General features: G+C 64.2%; 1 protein-coding gene across 3 annotated transcripts; it reads left to right on the top strand.

Annotated features, from left to right (window-relative positions):
* Positions 1 to 412: 412 nt before the first annotated feature.
* Positions 413 to 18,789, top strand: PADI6 (peptidyl arginine deiminase 6). Of its 3 annotated transcripts, none has more exons than XM_089299260.1 (16): positions 413 to 602; positions 1,186 to 1,363; positions 3,172 to 3,244; positions 5,321 to 5,388; positions 5,871 to 5,985; positions 6,605 to 6,730; positions 9,818 to 9,993; positions 10,163 to 10,266; positions 11,843 to 11,954; positions 13,388 to 13,495; positions 13,695 to 13,849; positions 14,345 to 14,501; positions 14,621 to 14,744; positions 15,971 to 16,041; positions 17,472 to 17,633; positions 18,354 to 18,789. In XM_089299260.1, exons 1-16 carry the CDS (start codon positions 511 to 513, stop codon positions 18,585 to 18,587), a joined length of 2,055 nt encoding a protein of 684 aa, XP_089155386.1. In that variant the 5' UTR covers positions 413 to 510; the 3' UTR covers positions 18,588 to 18,789. The 3 variants fall into 3 exon arrangements, with proteins under 3 accessions (XP_089155386.1, XP_089155385.1, XP_008249781.3); XM_089299259.1 differs by having other exon boundaries at positions 9,815 to 9,993; positions 17,475 to 17,633; XM_008251559.5 differs by having other exon boundaries at positions 9,815 to 9,993.
* Positions 18,790 to 19,095: the final 306 nt, after the last annotated feature.

Here is a 19,095-nt window from a genome sequence, read left to right as displayed (position 1 = left end):
CCAGGGGCCAGGCAGGGCCCAATTCCTTCCTCCGCCTGCACCTGCTCCACCCGCCTCCCGACACAGCTGCGAGCCGGGCGCTCACCTCAATCACCTGAGGGTGAGACGCAGGTTCCTGGACCACGCCCCACACCTGTTAGTGGCTTCCCCTCCCCGCAGCATCCACCATGGAGCTCACCCTCACCAGTCCAGCCCCGAGCCAGGCTCCCCACGACCATTTCCAGGAGACACTTAGCCCTAGGGCCATCACTCCGGGGAGTGGACCAGGGAGGTGCCCAGCTTCCCAGAGCCCCTCTTGCCCCCCAGCAAAGGCCTCGGGCTCCCGGATCTGCAGGCTCTGCGCCGCCCCCAGCCACCAGGAAAGCTCAATGCGGGAATCCGCCCCACCTGGGCAGCTCCCGCCCCTTAACAAGGGGGCGGACTGGAGCAGCCCTGACCCCATAACAGGGAGGGCAGAGCGAGGCGGGCGCCCGGGTCAGCTGCAGGGGCGTCAGCCTGGAGGGCCGGGCCATGTCTTTCCAGAACACCCTCTGCCTGTCCCCGGACAGCCCTGTTCACGCCATTTGTGTGCTGGGCACAGAAATCAATCTGGACCTCAGTAGGTGAGGTGCTGGGGGCTGCGCTTGGGTTGGCTGGGGTCGGGCCCCACCCCAGGCAGGGAAGTTGCGCTCAGGGACCCCTGGGCCCGGGGACTCGGGGTCTCTTCTCTGTGTCCCAGTCCTGCCCCACTCGAGGTGCCTGGTTTGGGCGCCCCTGCAGGACCCTGCCTTCTCCTCCTTCTCGGGGGGCAGGGGGGACTGAGACCGGCCCTGGGGGGGCAGCGGGGAGGGTCTGGCGTGGAGGGACTCACTCTCGCAGCCCCCCAACCCCAGGCTTCCTCAAGGTCACGGCTGGTGTCCATCTGCTTTTCCCTGGAGGCTCAGACAAACGTCTCCTCCCTCCTGGGAGCTTGAAGGGACCCCCATGAGGATGGCTTCTGGGCCGGAGCTTGTGGGAAAGAGGACGGGGGTCCTGCCGGGGGTGGGGGAGGAGCAAGGCTGGAGTAGGGCCCCAAACCGCCCTGGCCCCGGCACTGAAGGAGAACGCAGGCCAGGGCCATCCCCCCGCCCCCGCGCCAGCCGCTCTAAAGGCTGAGGGCGTAAGCCTTGTGCGCCCCAACGTGTGTCTCCCTGCCGGGCAAACCAGGGCTGCGCCGGACAACTGCGAGTTTTTCACCGTCAGTGGCTCCCAGAGGGTCCTGGTCAACGTGTGTGACGTGGTCATCACTGAGAAGGAGGCGGCCACCATCTGGCAGCCCCTGTCCGACAGCACGCATGTGCTGGTGCAGATGGTGTCGCCCAGCCCCGCCGTGGACGAGGACAAGGTACAAGGCAGGGGGAGGGGTTCCTAGCGTGGCTGACAGGATCTCCTCCACGGGAACTGAGGGCCGTGGGTCTGCGACAAGCGTGGGGCCGGGCCGCTCTTACTGCTCTACAACACACCTGTGAGGTGGGCGCTGCGTCTCACAGATGAGGCCCCGGGTGGGGGGGTGGCGGGGGAGAGGCCGCCGGGGCTGGTAGCAGCAGGAGGGGATTCAAGTGGAGGGGGGCTGACCTGCACGGCTCCCCTTCCCGCTGCTCTTAGTGTGACTGAAGGCATTCGCTTTGATTCACCAGACCGAGCACTGCGCAGCCACACCTCAATGCCTACTACGACCGCTGGCAGCTGGGACTCGGTCCAGGTCTCCCACGTGGGAGGCAGGAACCCAACCTTGAGCCATGACCTGCTGCCTCGCGGGGCCTGCACTAGTGGGATGCCGGGGCGGTAGGGAACCCAGGCACCTGGTACCTCCTGCAGGGCAGCCGCGCAGGAGGCTGCCGGTTTCCCGGCTAAGGCAGCCATTTCTGGCTGTGGGGGCTCTCGTGAGACTTGAGACCTGACGTCTATTAACTGCGTGCTGCATACCAGATCTCTTGAGTTGCATTCCAAGGAGTTGGCATCTACCTCCAACTTCCATATGGAGAAACCGAGGCATGGGGTGCCATAGCGTGGCCCCAACAGCATAACTGGAGATGGGCACCTCCAGGATTTGAGCCTGTGTTCTTTCCCCTGGATGAGCCGTCGCCCTGTGAGCACCTGTGCCCCCTGACAAAACAGGCAGCTGGTCGCATCGTGGGCAAGGTGCCAGCCGCGTGCTCCCGCGGCAGGAGCAGACCCAGCCTTTGCTGCCGACTTGAGCCCTCAGGGCCCCCACGACACCCAGAACCCAGGCCACACCCCGGTTCAGACAGACCCTCTGGGGGGTGGAGGCGTGGCCTCAGCTCTGCAGGTGATTCCAAGGTGGAGCCCGGGTGAGAACACCTGAGGCAGCTCCAGGCTGGGGGCGGGGGTGCTCGTGGTGCAGAACCTGCAGCCGTTGTCTGCTGGCCACTGTGCCCTAGGCTGCGATGGCCGATGGCGACGCTCCAAGCCCAGGGCAGGCACCTCTCCAAGGGGACCCAGAACTGAGCACCTCGGAGCCAACACCTGAGCCCAGACCGCCCGAGGGCCGCGCTCAGCCATGATCAGCCCAGGGCTCGGCCTCCAGCACCAGGAGCGGCTAACGATGGCCTGGGATGCTCAGCCTTTGGAACAGGTCGCATGAGCACGGCCCTAACTCATGCCTGGGCCCCTGGCTCATGGCCAAGCCCTCAAGGTCAGGGCCAATGGCTGGAGGAGAGGCCTCTGTCAAGCAGAGGCTGATATGGGACCAAGGGAAGACAGTCCACCTCCCGTCCCCACCCCACTGTCCATCTTCATTTTGAGTGAGCGGCTTGTCCCCACTGCCCACCTCCTGGGGTTAACAGATGGGATCCCAGGAGGGTGTGGCCCTGGGGCCCAGCAGCCTGGGTCCCCACACCCGGCCTGGTGGCACAGGGCCAGTCTCTCGCCCCTCTCCCCCGCCCTCAGGGCTGCTGGTTCCCCTGGTTGGGTGGGAAGGGGTGGCAGGGCTTGTGTGAGGTTCTAAGTGCCTGGGGGAGCTGCTCCCCTCCAGGGCCACGAGTGCTGTGGCCCCTGTGCCAGCTCGCGGCTGAGACATCAAGCTATCCTTCAAGCCCAAGGTTGCACGCCTGGGCCTAGGCGCGTGGCCAGGACTCTGTTCCTGCCCTCTGCCCTCCGATGCCCCCCTGGATCTGGGCGCTGTCTCCGCAGGTCTTGGTCTCCTATTATCGGCCTAAGGAGGAGGAGCCGGCGGCCACAGCTGTGCTGTACCTCACTGGCATCGGTGAGTGTGGTTCCTGCCAGGAGCCTGGGGCCCAGCCCACAGCTGGAGAGCAGGGGTGAGCTTTGCAAGAGCAAGGAGATGTCCCCTACGGTCCTAAAGGAAGGTCCCCACCCCTACATCCCCGCTCAGTGCTGTCTTTCCCGACCTCACCCAGGGCCAGGAAATTCCTCGTGTGCCTGTCGGCTCCCCACCTGTCATGTCTGGTACCTACGCTCTGCCTCTTCCTGTTACAGTTGACACCGTGTCTGGGCCAGAGTCCTCTCTCCTCTCACTCAATCCTGCCCCTTCTCATTCGAGAACATTCTCGTGCTGCTTCCTGATGTGAGAAGCCGCTAGCCTTCCTGTCCCGAGTCGGCCCAGGGATGCACTGCACCTCTGCGCTCCAGCCCGATTCTAAGTCGTCTGAACCCCACCCCGACCCCTCTGCTCCCTGTGTGTCCTCAATCCCCTCCGTACTGGATCTGCTCCCATCACCCCTCCCCTCCCCCGCTCTTGGAGCATTCTAGTAGCTTCCACAGCGTCAGGTCCCACGGTCCACCCCACCTTCCTCTGCCTTGACCTGCGGCGTGTAACGCCGTGGGGGCTCAGCCCTCCCTCTCCCCCCACCTCCTCCTCGGAGCTCCTCGCCAGACCCTTGCTCCCCCGGGCCCCACCCCGCCAGTCACTGCTGCATCCCAGGGCCCTGGACAGTGGCCAGGAGGCTGCACGTGTCTTCTAGAGACAGACTTCCCACAACTGTCTCTAGCCAGGCATCACCCCTGAACTTGGCATTGCCCACCCAAGGTGGCCTTCTGGGTGTTTAGCAGCCAACTCAAACTTATTGGATCCCAGATCCAGCTGTCTGTCTTTCGCCAACATCTGTCCAGCTGTCTTCCAGTCTGTGGCACCTCTGCTCCACCAGCAGTAACCCTGGGATGGCCCTCGCCCCGTGTCAACCCGTGTACCTGTCGGCACTGCTTTAACTCCCGCTGGAACCCAGTGACGTGCCTCTTCCCGGGGCTGTGGCCGCCGTTGGCCTGGATCACCGTCCAGGTCTCCTAGTGGGATTCCCCACTTCTCCCTCGGCTCTTGTGCAGGCCTGGCCCTGACCCTGGCCCGAGCGATGGTCTCCAGGAGACGGTCGGAGGACGTGATGTGGGTTCGAAGCCTTCCTGCTGCTCCCGTGTTTCTTGGGCTAAAGTCGGAGTCGCTTTGCCCGGCAGGCCTCTGAGCAGCCCCCACGCTGCCCTGCCTCGCTGTGCCCCCATGACCTTTGACCTTGCCGCCTCGGCCTTCCTAGTCCCCCAGTGGCTTTCCCAGATACTGATACGGATCCTCCTCCTGCCTCCCTCCGTCTCTATTCCAGTTCCAGCTTGGACTCCCCTGATCATCTAAAATTAACCCCATACACTCCCCTCCCTGTTCTCCCCAGCACTTGGGCCCCTCCGATATAATGTGCCATGTCCTCTGTGTGCCTCTACCACACACACGCATGCACGCACACTGGTGTGAGTACCCGGGGGACGGGGCCTCTGTCTTGCTCACTGGGTCCCCAGGACCCAGACCAGAGCCTGGTGCACAGCAGGTGTCAGGTCCCAGGGCCTCCATGTGCCAGACACTGAGGACACGGCGGCAGACCAGGTATATGCTCGCGACCCTGTCCCAGGCCAGCTGGGTGATGCCGCATCACGTGACGAGCTGGGGACAGAAGGCCGTGACGCTGCTGCAGGTGGGCAGCGGGGCAGCCTCTGTGGTGGTAGCAGGGCAGGAGCCTGGGTCTTAGGCTGTAAAGGGGCTTGGATTTGCTGTGTATGGAGCTCCTCTTTGTATTAGAGCAGAGAACTTCCCAGAAGGCCCTGGGGAGTAGAGCGTGGAGTAGGAGTGACCTGGGTAGAAGCCGAGGGGCGTGAGGTGCCACCGTGACCACAGGGGGCTGACTTGGTCGGTTCCCAGGAGACTGGGGTAGACGGTGAACGCTCGGGCCTCTGCCGGCTCTCCCTGCGCATCTAAACCCACAGCACGCGGGAAGGCCAGGTGGCCCGGTGGCGCTCTGTCCGGCAGGCCCGGGCGGCTGAGACGCCTCCTCTCTTGTTTCAGAGGTCTCCCTGCAGGTGGACGTCTACCGCAACGGGCACATGCAGGTGCCAACCGAGAAGCAGGAGAAGGTGAGACTGCCGGCGACGGGGCGGGGGCCCGGGAGCCAGGCCTGGCCTGCGCCCGCTTTCTTTGACGTTTGTCATGTCGCTGCAACAGAAGTCGGACCTGGTGAAGTCAACTTCTGGTTTCTTCTAGAATGAGCTAGAATGTCCAGCGACACTCGGCTCACAGCCTAGTTGGCCAGAGCGCCAGGCTAGTGGAGAGGGTTCCTGTGACCCTCAGGTAGCAAACAGCCCTTCCGGCTTGCCTCCATCCCAGTGTGACCCACGCTGAGAAGAGGCAAAGGGGCACCCACATGTGGCTTCTGTTTCTCCTCGGAGCCCACCCACCTGATGCTACTAACCGCCCCTACAGGGTTGGCCTCGCAGACTCGGCTCCGTCGCCCTGGACAAGGGCGTGGCCCTGCCCCTGCTGGGAGGGGTCCCCAGTAGTAGTAGTAGAGGGTTTTCCTGGCTGCCTCCCCGAGCTGACGTCCCTCTCTCCTCTGCAGGAAAAGTGGGTCTGGGGTCCCAAAGGTCGGGGCCCCATCCTGCTCGTGAACACTGGCCCAGCCAACGTGGATCAGCTGATCGATAAGGAGACCAACAAGGTGTTCCTTTCCGACGGTAAGGCCTCAGGCTGTCCCCACTGGCCCTCCTGGACCTGCCTGCCCTGCCTCTCTGCACACGCGGGTTCCCGGCAGAGAGAGGCCACGTGGTCCCATGGGCTCTGATGCTCGCTTTGCTCTGATGCTCACTTTCTGGCTGCGAACTCGCCGTACTCGCCTCCCCAGTCTTGGTTTGCCATCTGAAGTGGGCAGGATCTGATCGGCCTTGCGAGGCGGCTGAAGGCTAAGTGGAAAGGGGGTAGAAGCTGCTGCTTCTAGAAAGTCCCACAGCCAGAGCAGTCGTGGGTGGGGTCACTGGGGCCAGGGTTTCGGGTCTGTGTGGTAGGGTAGGATGTGTTGGCTCACGCCAAGCTGGGGGCGAACCCCCCCTGGACTGCCCGTTCCAGGCCCTGTTCTGTGTGTGTTGGGCCCCGGGGTGAGTGCCATCCTGCTCTGGCTGGTGGCATGCCTGTGGCCATGTGGGGACCACGCAGCAGAGCTGTGCTGCAGGCCCGGATGACCTGGCCCACCCAGGAGGTGGCATGGTGGTCTTGAGACTCCACCGTCGAGCCCCCACCCCCCGCCCCGGAGGCTTATGGAAGCTGGTGCCCCTAGCCTCTGCCTTGCCTTTTGTCCAGAAATCAAGAACCTGTCCCGGATGATCCTGAACCTCCAAGGCCCCAGCTGCGTCCTGAAGAAATACCGGCTGGTCCTCCACACCTCCAGGGAGGAGGCGGAGAAGGCGCGGGTCTACTGGCCCCAAAGTGAGTGCTCGTGCCCGCCTGGCCCCCACCTCCCTGCGGCGGAGTCTCGGACACCCCCCCCGGGGACCTCAAGCTGTAGGTCAGCGCCTGTTGTCCTGGACCTGTGGCCCGGGACTCCCTGGCTGTCACCCTCCCCGTGGAGGGGGCCCCGTCCCCACCTGTGAAACGGGTGATGTGCAGGGTGCCTCGGCAGAAAAGGTGGCTGTGGCCTCCCGCAGATGGGGTAACGTCTCCTCCCGATGCCTCTCGATGGGAGAAGCCTTCTTCCAACCTGAGCCCCTGCCGTGTTAGCTTCCCAGAACTCGGGGCCCCTGAAGATAGCGCTACCGTGGCTGCCACTCCTGACGTCCCAGCCACCAAGCTGTCCACTGCTCGCCCCCATCACGTACTTGTGGGAGGCAGGCGGCACGCCGTGTCCCACGGGTGAGGGCCGCTGGGCCAGCAGGTGGAGGAGTCCGCCTCCAGCAGGGACTCTCACCTGAGCCTTTGGCTTCCGCCACCTGCCTTGGTTCAGCCTACTGCCCCTCTTGCCTCGGGACTCAAGGCCTGGCCCCCTCTGGGGGCTGCACTCGGCTTGGAGTGTCCCTGGGGCTCGTGCGGGATGGGAGGGCCACCTCTGGTGGCAGGTGGGCTCTTGTGGCAGGAGGCAGCGGGAAGAGTCGTAACCTGCAGCCCCTGCCACCTCCTGGTCTGTGCTCGGAGGCCTCATCAGTCTCCACCTCTCCGCTGGGACCTGGGACCAGTGGGGAAGGGCAGTCCGGGCTGGGTGTGGCTCTCTTGCCTGGGGGCTAGGAGGGTGCATCAGAAGCCGTGAACTTGGCTGTGGTGCAGGACACAGAGGCTGCTCTGGTCCTGTGAGGCCGCCAAGTGTGGGGAAGTTGAGGTAGGCTGGGCCAGGCTGAGCGGTCCTTTGAGTCTGCCCGGGGTGGGGGACGCTGTGCTGTAGCCCACCAAGGATGCAGGATTGCAGCAGCCTGATGGGTGGTTTTCCTAAAAATGTTTACTTGGAAGGCAAAGTTGGAGACCGATCTCCCACCTGCTGATTCACTCCTCAGATGGCCGCAACGGCCAGGGCTGGGCCAGGCCAAAGCCTGGAGCCTGGAACTCCCTCCAGGTCGCCACATGGGAGGCAGGGACCCAAGCACTTGGGCCATCTCCTGCTGCATTCCAGGGCACGTTAGCAAGAAGCTGAATGTTCCCAGTGGAGCAGCCAGGACTCGAACCAGTGCTCACATGGGAGGCCGGCGTTGCAGGTGGTGGCTTAACACACTGAGCCACAGCGCTGGCCTGGCCTTTTTCCTGAGAGAGCTTACTGAAGCTTGTGGGGCCGGGAAGCGGCTCGCCGCATCGCGTCTGGGCGATGCTGAAAAGCAGAGAGCCAGAGAGCCCCCGGACTAAGACCCAGCAAAGGAGTCTGGGAGTCGCTTCCAGAGAAGTTGAAAGCCAGGGCACGATGATCTAGAAACACCAGGCAGGAGGCCTTCCGGGCAGCAGTGTCCACCGCAGCAAAGGCTGCTGGTAGACGGAGCCAAAGCCCAGAGTCAAGTCATGGTCATCATTGAGTCCTTAGCGACCTTGCCAAGGACAGAGGCGGACGTGAGCAGACACGGTGAGCGCAGGCCATGGTGGGGGGAACCACACAGGGAGGTGCCCCCGTGCCGAGGGGGAGGGGCTGTCTGAGGGTCGTAGGTCATCAGCAGGTGTATGTATGGATGGCCCAACCCAGCGGCTGAGGAGAGGGAGCCGAGGGAAGAGCCTTTTAGAGAAATGTAACTGGGAAGTCGGGACGTGCAGGAGCTGGCGGACGGGGCTGTGTCCCTGTCGTCTGGGGCCTGAGCTCATGCCGAGGTTGGGTCACATCTCGGAAGCGGCCTTTCCGGGCCAGTGGTGTCTCGCGCTCAGGGGCAGGAGTAAATTTTAAAGGCCTGCACTGAGACTTCCAGGAAGGTAAAGGAGAAGGACGTGGGAGCCGGGTGGGAGGTGGCGTCGCTGGGGTGGGAATGGCAGGTGCACCGAGGGGATGGGAGGGGTTCATTCTGTCCTGGAGGCACCTGGGGTGGCACGGAACTGAAGATCACTGAGACACGGTCAGAGGCCACGACGTCTGCGTGGCCTGGTCTGTGGTGTCCAGCACCAGGGGCAGCAGAGGTGGGAGTGGCTGGAGCAGGACCCGGCTGTGGAGAACCGGGAGGCTGCGGGCAGTTGGAGCGAGGAGGGGCAGGGGTGAGCTTCAAAGGGCCTGGGGGCTCCCGAGGCCTTCTAGGAGTCCAGGAAAGGCCAGGGAAGGTCCCTACCCCTCACAGCCACAGCACGAGGGGACCAGGGTGGCGCCCAGGGGATGGCTGTGGCCACAGCGGCCCTGGGGCTCGAGGCGGCTGACTCGTGCATGCTGCACACCAGAGACAGAGGCACAGTGCCCATCCCTGGGGGCCTCAAGGTCAGGGTGAACCCAGCTGAGGGGTCCCGCAGGAGCAGCCGTCATCAGAGCTGCACTGCCGTGTCAGACCGGCGAGGAGGACACCGGTGGTCACAGGGGAGGCCCGAGCAGCCCAGGAGGGACACGGGAAGTGGCCTCGGGTCAGGCTGATCCTTGATCTAGCTGACTGGGGTCGGCTCCCCCGGCCTCAGTGAGGCTTCTGCAGTCGATGAGTGAACTCGGCACAGATGATCGCGAGTACCCTTGGTGTCCTCGGAGGCCCACCCCGTCAGCAGGTGGCCCCTGCAGGTGTGGCTGTCAAGCCCGCCTTTAAGAAATCCTCCCAAAAGCTGTCCTCGTGGTCTGAGGTCCGAGAGTAGAGCCATCTCCTCCCCTAACTTCCCCCTGAGCCGAGGCCCCGGGGATGGGTGCTTGCGCCTGTGTCCCTACTCCTGATGGGTGACAGGCCTCTGGAGGGTGCTGGACAGTAACTGGCCCTTGCCTGAACAAATGGCTGATTGTTTCCAGGGCCCTAAATGCCACAAATGGAGGGAGTGAGTCCACCCGGTCCCTGCGCTCCTGGTGCCCACGTGCCCTGGCCGGCAGGTGTGCTGGCTGGCACCAGGTGCTTCCCGCAGCTGGCCCGGCCCTTCTCTCTCCTCTCCTAGAAGACGGCTCCAGTGCCTTCGAGCTGGTGCTGGGGCCTGGCCGGCACTCCTACACCTTCACCTCCATTGAGAACCCCTTGAAGGAGACCTTCTACCTTGAAGCTACAGAGTTCCCGTCTGCCAGCTTCTCGGGCCTCATTTCCTACTCGGCCTCCTTGGTGGAGGAGTCCGAAGACCCGGTACGTCCCCAGGTCGCCGAGGAGCCCTGGGCCCAGGCCATCTCCCATGTTGAGTGCAGGATGGGGGGGCTGCAGCTCTGTGGGTGGAGCTATGGCTTCCAGAGGTGGGTGGGGCCCTGGGGGAGGGAGCCAGGAAGCCAGGTCACAGCGAGACCTCGTCTTGTCACAGTCGATTCCAGAGACCCCGGTGTACAAGGACACGGTCGTGTTCCGCGTAGCTCCTTGCATCTTCACCCCCAGCACCCAGATGCCCCTCGAGGTGTACCTGTGCAGGTGAGAGACCCTTGGGCACCTGCGCCGTGCTCCCTCCACTGTCTACGCGGGGCTGGTGGGTCCAGACCACACCTCTAGGGAACGTGGAACTTCCCAGCTGGACTGCCAGACCTGCCCTAGGATGGTCAGGAGCCTGGGGACCCCAGCACCAGGGACGGAGAGGAGCGAGGCGGGCCATGACCCCGAGTTCTATGGGGGGGGCAGTGGCAGTGCCAGACCAGCAGCCCGACTGCAGGGCGCGACAAGTGAAAGGTGTCAGACGGGTGACAGCCCACTGTGGGCTTGGTGAGGTGCTGGGGAGAAAACGGGACGAGGCGGGCGGGGGCGGGGGGCTGGGCAGAAGCCCCATCCTCATCCCCATCCTCATCCCCATCCCCATGGGTGAGGGCGATGCCCTGGCCTGTGCCCGAGTCCGTGTCCTGAGGTCGACTCTGGCTTCATGCCTGCAGGTGGGGGCGTGGCACGTTGCCCATGGCGTGCAGGGGCCTGGCTCTTTAAGGAGGCTTCTCCTGGGGCAGCGGCAGCCTCTCTGGGGAGGCCGGGCCAGGTGCTTCCTAGGCCCAGGCCGGGGAAGGAGGACGCGCCAGAGTCCAGGCAGAGCTGCCCGCTGTTGCAGCTGGGCACCTGGAAGACCCTGCACCGTTCCTGCTCGCTTGCCTACGTCCTTGGGGCAGGCACGGGCCGCATCCGGCTGCAGGGAGGCCAGAACGTGGCCGCGTGCCTGGGGGACAAGAGGAAGGGCCCTGCTGGGCACAGCCCGTGAGTAACCATCAGTGGCTCTGCCTGCGGTCACCCCGGCCACGTGGAAGACCAGGGTCAGACAAAGGGGCAGGAAGCAGCTCGGACACAGGGCAGCTGGTGCCGGGTGGGGGAGCTCGCGTCGCGGGGGTTGCTCTGGAGACAACCAGCCCCTCTCGGTCACTGCCGCCCCCACGCTTCCCTCCAGGGCAGTGTGGGTGGGGCTGACCCCCAGGGAAGGGAAGGAGTGGCAGCCCCAGGAGGGGCAGGACAGAAGGCACAGGGCAGTTCGCCCAGCTGCAGCTCGGGAAGCAGAGACAGACTGGCCCGTGGGCGCTGAGACCCTGGCCTTGGGTCTGTGCCCCAGGGAGGCCGTCGCCCTGGGCATCCTCCCATGGCCCACTGTGGCTTGAGCTCTAGGTAAGACAACCGTGTCCGCCCTGCCTGGGTCTGACTGTTGGGGGGTGGGGGGGTGTCTCAGATGATGCTCTGCATGAGCCGGCCTGGGTTCCAGGAAGGGGGAGGAGCAGGTGGTGGGGACGAGCGTGCTTGGGGATCATGGGTCCACCCATGGTCCACCCATGGTCCACCCATGGTCCACCCATGAGGACGGAAGAGGAGCCAGTACCTTTGGGTCCGCTGACACAGCAGAGCTGGGCCACGGGTCACAGCACAGGTGCAGAGTGACTGAAGGTGCCGGGCGGCCAGGGCAGGGGCTGTCACTGGCATTTCTTCAACTGAGCGGAGTGGCGCTGGACAACAGGCTCTGAGCTGGGGGTCAGGAAGTGCCCCCCACCCCGGGACGTAGAGGTCACGGCCAACTCCTCTCTCTGGGCAGAGAGCTGCAGCTCCAGGGTTTTGTGAACATGGTGACCGAGCTGAGCGAGAAGAGCAACAGCCAGCTGGCCTCTGTCTACGAGGACCCCAACCGCCTGGGCAGGTGGCTCCAGGTAACACCCACCTGTGGGCGGGGGCCGGGGGGACCGGACGCGTCTTATACACGGGGGCTCTCGCACAAACCTGAGTGCCACAGGGGGGGAAGGACTCACCTGAGCCATAGCCACAAGGGATGAAAACGGAGTCCACCCTCCTGCCCGATCCGCAAGGGCCCTGGTCCTGATGCCTGCAGCTCTGGGCTGCCAGGACCCGGCCACCACTGCAGGGTCCTGCTTGACCCCGGCACAGCGGGAGGGCTAGAGCCCAGCCTAGCCTTGGGGTCTGGGGTGTTGTCCTGTCTTCACAAATACTCGTGCAATTGTGTGCTGAGCGCACGTGAGAAGAGGGGGACAGGTTCCGCACCTGCTGTGTGAGGTTAGCGGTCTAAGGCTGGGGGGGTGGGGGTGGGGTTAGGGTTAGGGGCATGAGTGAGTGACTCGAGCCAGCTGGGCAGGGTGGGGCGTCGGGGAAACCTTCAGTGAGGTGAGGATGGGTGGGGGGTCTTCCTGCCGGGATTGAGGCCAGGGGTGGGGAGGGGGCGGAGCAGAGGCTGACTTGGATGGTGATGTGGGCGTCTACCAGGGGATTCCGGGCCTGGAAGGGCCAGTGTGGCCGGGTCCCAGAAGAAAGGGCAGAGGGGCAGGCAGTGCTACGTTGAGCACTAGGGACGTTGTAAGGCCAGGTAAGGACTAGAAATCCACAGCAAATCAGGGCGACACAGAAAGGTATGAGCCAGGGGAGGGAGAGGTCGTGACTTAATTTTTTTCTTTAAAGTTTTGTTTATCTGAAAGAGAGGTAGAGACACTGACTTCTTCCATGGCTGGTTCACTCCCCCAAATGGCCGTAACAGCTGGGGCTAAGCCGATCTTAAGCTAAGAACTTCTTCCAGGTCTCCCACGCGGGTGCAGGGCCCAAGGACCTGGGCCATCTTCCACTGCTTTCCCAGGCCAGAGCAGAGAGCCGGATCGGAAGTGGAGCAGCCAGGACTCGAACTGGCGCCCATATGGGATGCTGGCACTGCAGGCAGGGGTTTTACCCACTACACCACAGCATCGGCTCTGTGACTTGACTTCTTAACAGACCCCTCTGGCTCAGGGGTAGGGAGTGGATCTCGGAAGGGGGCAAGAACAGAAGTTCGGTTGGAAGGCCTGGCAGTGACTTCTCGGGCGGCACCCGGGATGAGTTGACTTGGCGTGGGTATTTTTGAGATAAAGCCAGCGAGACGTTGGCACACTGGGCGCAGACATGGAGAGAAGGAACCTGCTTACGGAAGGGTCCAGAGGAGGCCTCTGAGAAGCTGGGTTTGGAGGGCCGAGCAGGAGCTGGCGGGAAGTGGGGGTTCTCGTCGCTCCCCTTCCTGGGCAGCTGTGCGGCTGGCGGGCCGGACCCAGGCAGGAAGGCGGCTGGGGTGGGGGGACCTCACTGTCCGTTCTCCCCCCTCCCCCAGGACGAGATGGCCTTCTGCTACACCCAGGCTCCGCACAAGACGGTTTCCTTGATCCTCGACACCCCCAGGGCCACCAAGCTGGAAGACTTCCCCATGAAATACTCGCTGGTGTGGGGCTCGGTTGGGCTGATCCGGGTGTGGTCCGACCTCACCGGCCTGGTGCCTGGCCAGGGTGATGGGCCCCGAGGGAGAGGGTGCGGGTGCCCTGTGGTGGGGGTGGGGTGCTCCCTGGGAGTCGGCATTAGGTGGCAGGTGGGGGCTTCCGGCCCCTCCCTCCCTCCTTCCTCAGGGCCGGGTCTCCTTCCAGAGCCCTGGCGTTGGCTACGTGGTCCAGCACACCGAGGACCACAGGGTGGCCAGTATGGATTCCATCGGGAACCTGATGGTGTCCCCGCCCGTCCAGGTGCAGGAGAAGGAGTACCCCCTCGGCAGGGTCCTCATTGGCAGCAGCTTCTACCCCAGGTGAGGCAAGGGGCCAGACCCCTCAAACTGCGGGGGAGGACCCTGGGGTTCACCTGGCTCCACCCTATTCCCCCTCCCCCAACCCCCCCCCCCCGTGAAGCTCAGCAGGGGGTTTGCTCTGGGGCGTCTCTTACCCCGTGAGATAGGAGGGCTCCTTAGTCTAATCCATGCAGGAGACTAAAGTTTCTTTGGTTATGGGACTTCGGCTGGTCCTAGCGCCCCCTGCAGGTGGTGTCTATAACATGCGTGGTTGACCTTCACCATGACTGTAGGTCTAAGACCGGGAGACGCCTGGGTCTTGTGGGCCTGTCAGGGATCACTAGGCTCAGTCTTGATTTGGGTCCGAGAAAGGGATTCTTGGCCAACCAGCCCTTGACCGGCTACTTCTACCCAAAGGTCAGGGCAGCCGGGCCCCAGGTGGCAGCCTGACCCTCTGCAGTGGGCAGGCAGCTGACCGGGACCCTGCTGGATCATGGCTCTTCCATTTCCTTCCAGCGTGGAGGGCCGGGCCATGAGCAAGAGCCTCCGGGACTTCCTCTATGCCCAGCAGGTCCAGGCGCCCGTGGAACTCTTCTCGGACTGGCTGATGTCGGGCCACGTGGACGAGTTCATGTGTTTCGTCCCCACGGACGACAAGAGTGGGAGCAAGAAGGTGTGCGTGGGCAGCTGGAGGGCACATCTGCCATGTCGCCCGCACCTTCTGCTGGGGACTTCCAGAATCTTCTAGGGGCGAAGGGACCTGACCCCTGACCCTCGGTGTTTGTCCCCTAGGGCTTCCTGCTGCTCCTGGCCAGCCCCAGCTCCTGCTACAACCTCTTCAAGGAGAAGCAGAAGGAAGGCTACGGGGATGCGGTGCTGTTTGAGGGTGTTAGAGGGGACCAGCTCCTCTCTAATGGTGAGCAAGGGGTCCCTCCGGGGGGGAAGGGCCAGGTCCCTTCTGTGGGGGTCCCTGTAGACGGTCATGCTCTCCTTGGTCCTCCTTGGTAGCAGGAGCCCAGGGCAGCCTAACAGCGTCTGGAGCTTTCACTTTCAAACCCCTGGTTCTGCTCCAAGACTGTGGTCAGCACAGGTAGACCAGAAGTCCCTGAAGTATGTGCCAGTGACTTGATGGGCATGTGGGCATTGAGTGCTAGGGTCTAGATTTGCCCAGGCAATGTGGGGTTAAGCACTCGGCCCCTGGGACTGCACGGCTGGGACCACAGCAGTTCTGATCTGAATGCCGTGGGAACGCACAGAGGAGACCCCTCTCCCCAGAAAGGGGCTGAGATGTTGGGGCGCTCCCTGGACCCTCGACACCCCAGCTGTGCTGTGAGGACCAGCAGTTTCAGCCCCGTGGGAACAGGAGCCCACCTGCTCCAACCCTGCTGGGGCCTTGGGGCTGGGGTCAGCGATCTTCTGATCACGACCTGATGGGAGGGAGACGGTGGCCTCTTTGGCACGCAGCACACCCTCGGCCATGTGTCTGCTTGGAGCTGGGGCCTGAACTGGGCCTCCCTGCCCCCCGAGACTGGAGCGGAGGGTCCTAGAGTAGTGTAGCCCAGTCAAGGTCATGGTCGTGAGGTCGTACAGGCCCAGTAATGCATAGGGGGCTCCGGCTGAGAGCTGAGTAGACGACAAAGTCGCTCTGCCAAGGGGCCCTGGGCTGCCTGCCCCAAATCAGGGACAAGGTGGCCGCTGGCAATAAAATCCTGCCTGGGCTTCCTGGTGTAGACTCTGAGCAGCCCCCAGATGTGAGGGGGTGGGGTGGGGGGCAGGCAACTGGAGACCAACCAAGCAACTCATGTGGTCACTGGCCCAAAAACTCAAAGACAGCTCCTGTCCCTTGGTTCTTTCCCCAAATGCCTACAACAACCGAGGTTAGGCTGGGCTGAAGCCAGGAGCTGGGACCTCAACCCAGGTCTCCCCAAATGAATGGCAGGAACCCAGTTACCTCTCGGGTGTGCCTTGGTGGGAAACGGTTCCAGGAGCCGAGCTGGGCACCCAGCACTCTGAAGAGGGACGTAACCTCAGGTCCAATGCTCGCTCCCACACTTCCGTGCAATTCCGCCTTCCCCAACTTGTGCGAGGTCCCTTGCGTTGCCCAGCCCTGCAGCCTCCGCCTCCTCCCCCCACCCCCCCCAGGAAGGGAGGCCCGCACCATCAATCAGCTGCTCGCCGACGAGAGCCTGAGGAAGCAGAACGACTACGTGGAGGTAGGGGCTGCAGCTGTGGCTGCGGGGGACTTTGCCCAAGAAGGGGCGGGCACTGTGGGTCCTACGGGGAGGTTCTGACCCACTGCTGCTAGAAACGGGGCGGGGGGGGGGGGACAGCTGCCAGCCACCCTTTCCTCCACGTCCTGATACGAACCAGACCTGAGGCTGGCACTGACCGGTGCCACCCTGGGGAGACCAGAGGAGCCCAGACCAGCAGGTGCACCTCACCCTTGGAAGAAACAGCCTATGTGGTGACCCCTTTCCAAGGAGCCAATCCAACATGGCCGGGGGGCCAGATCTGGACGCCCAGGGTGGGACAGGGGCTGGTACACGGCACAGGGGCCATCAGCGGCTCCTGCTTGTTCAGCCAGCTTCATGCACCTCGGGATGAGTCCCCCTGGCTCTTCGCCCCAGTCAAACGCCCTGGCAGCCTAGACAAGTTCCTAACTGAGCACCTGCTGTGCCAAGGCGTCATTCAAGTCCGGGAACAACCCTGTCTGGTAAAACCCATCCCTGTAGGAAGGCGGTGCAGCTCGGGGCCAAGTCCCTGACCTCTGCCATCCAGCTGGGGAGTGGCGTGTGACTCCCAGGGTCACGCTCTGGCCGCTCTGTCACTCAAGCCTGGTGTTTGCCAGAAGTGGCTCGGCTCACACCCTGCCTGCCTCCCGCCACCTCTGAGCACCATAGTATCCGACCCAGAAAGACCAGCACTGCCCCAATGCAGCATGACAGTCCCAAGCTGGGGGCCCAGGGCCATCGGGCCCTCCGATCTCGTGGGATGTGACTCACTCCCTGGCTGTGAGAAGCTGCGAGCCCACAGCTGCTCCAGCTGCTGGAAGGGGAGGCTGAGGCCCGGGGCGGGGCCGTTTCTGGCCCAAGGTGGCACTGGGCAAAGCTGCTGGCTCCCCGGGTCCTGAGTGTCCTGTGCCACGGTGCACAGGGCCCTGACCTCTGCAAAGCAGGCCAGCTGGCCCCGTGGGGTGCGTGCGGCCGGTGTGGGAACGAGGGTCTCGGAGCCTATCCTCGCGCAGGACTGCCTAGGTGTGGGGCGCAGGGGACTGCCCTGCATGGAGACCCAGGGAGGTGCTGGGCGGCTAGGCTTCAGCCGATCCGAGGAGGACAGCGGCCAGATGGGGCTGTTCATGTGCCTTCCTCGGGAAGGAGGGAGAGCTGCGGGCCTGAGCCTGAAGGCGCGTCTGCCCCTGCCACCGTCCAGGTCCCCACTCTGGGCGGGGTGGATGGCTGGAAGGGCCCGTGGCACCGTGGGCCCGGGACTAGGCGCTGGGGCCCAAGCCTCCCAGGCATCCCTCCCTGGGGAACGGGAGCTGCCTGCGGTGGCGGCGGCGGCTGGCATCATGCAGGGCTCCTGGCGCGTGGTGAGGGCTGCGCCAGGCCACACCCACCTTCCCCCTCTGCCGGCCCCGCCCCAGAAGTGCCTCCGCCTGAACCGCACCATCCTGAAGTCGGAGCTGGGCCTGGCGGAAGAGGACATCGTCGAGGTGCCTCAGCTCTTCTGCCTGGAGCAGCTGAGCAACGTGCCGTCCGAGCAGCAGAGCCGGAAGCCCCTGGCGAGGCCGTACTTCCCTGACCTGGTGAGCGCTGGACGCCCCAGCGCGCGCGGGGGGTGGGGGGCTGCTGGTGGTGAGACCTGGGCCAGTCCCCAGAGGGCAGGGGCTTCCCACCCCCATGCCCAGGCTCAGCGCAGCAGCTTGGAGGTGTAGCATCATCTCTACGGAGAGTGTAGACGGAAGGTGGGCAGTGCAGAGCTGGCAGGCAAGAGCGGGAGGCGCCTCCCACTCCAAGCCCAAGCTCTCACTTTTATTCATGGCCCCCAAGCAGGTGAATCCTGAGGCCCTGGGGACACAGGCCCCGCACCCTCCAGCCTCCCAGGGGCGTCCCCTGGGCCTGGGATGGGAGCTGGCAGAGCCCCTGGGCCAGGGCGGGGAAGAGGAGGGTAGGTGTAACAGCCAGAGAAGCGCCTCTGAGGAAGGGAAGAGCCGAGCTGGGAAAGGTACAGGGAAGTCAGCTGGCAGCTGGGGAAACAGTCGCCAAAACCAGGCAGGAAAACAGTGGGAGCTCCTGGAAGATAAACACACATCAGGTTCTGAGGTCGATTAGTGATGTCTGCATGAGCACAGGCAGGAGAGGACGCCAGCGGCTGTCTCCGCAGAAGCGGGGTGTGCCCTACACTTGGCCCCAGGCACCCCTTGCTTGGGAGGGGGGCGGGGTCTCTTGGCCCGTCACCCCTTGCTTGGGGGGGGGGGGGTCTCGAGGCCATGGTCCTGTCCAGACCCCAGCCACTCTCCCCACAGCTGCAGATGATTGTGATGGACAAGAACCTGGGGGTCCCCAAGCCTTTTGGGCCCCAGATCAAGGGCAGCTGCTGCCTGGAGCAGGAGCTGTGCCGCCTGCTGGAGCCCCTGGGCTTCAAGTGCAGCTTCATCGACGACTTCGACTGCTACCTGACCCAGGTGGGCGACTTCTGCGCCTGCGCCAACATCCGCCGCGTGCCCTTTGCCTTCAAGTGGTGGAACATGACGCCCTAGAGCGGCCGGCACCAGCGCCCACCTCCCCACACCGCTTGTTCCGGGGCCCCTTCTGTGCCTTGCTTGCCCCGCCCCCTCGGGTGCAGCCATATACCAAACACCACCCGCTCCACCCCTTGGGGGCACGGGGAGGGGGTGGGACGAGCTGTCTCCCACCCAAGTGTTCACCAAAGAGCAAATAAAGCTCGTGCTTCCCAATGCACTTTGGCTTGGTGGCCTCTGTTTTGGGGCAGGGGCGGGTGCGTGCGAGTGGTCCTTGGTGAGGGCCAGCTTGGGTGGAGGTGCCACCCCTTCTTCCTGCCCCTTCCCCTCCCCCCTGCCTGCACCCTCCCCCCCATCTTCAGAGGGGAGTGGACGGATGCAATCTTCCAAATGCTTCTGACTGGAGCCGGATGGGACAGCCCAGGTCGGAGAGGGCCGCCCTGGCATCTGGGGCCAGCTGGAGGGGCCAGGCCCGGTGGGCGGCTGGCCTCAGCAGGGACAACCCTGGGCTGATGCTCACAGGGGC

Source organism: Oryctolagus cuniculus, chromosome 7, assembly GCF_051225735.1.
Source record: "Oryctolagus cuniculus isolate XC-2025 breed Fujian yellow rabbit chromosome 7, ASM5122573v1, whole genome shotgun sequence".
NCBI lineage: Eukaryota > Metazoa > Chordata > Mammalia > Lagomorpha > Leporidae > Oryctolagus > Oryctolagus cuniculus.
The sequence above is the reverse complement of the archived record's forward strand: the minus strand, read 5'-3'. Positions and strand labels throughout refer to the sequence as shown.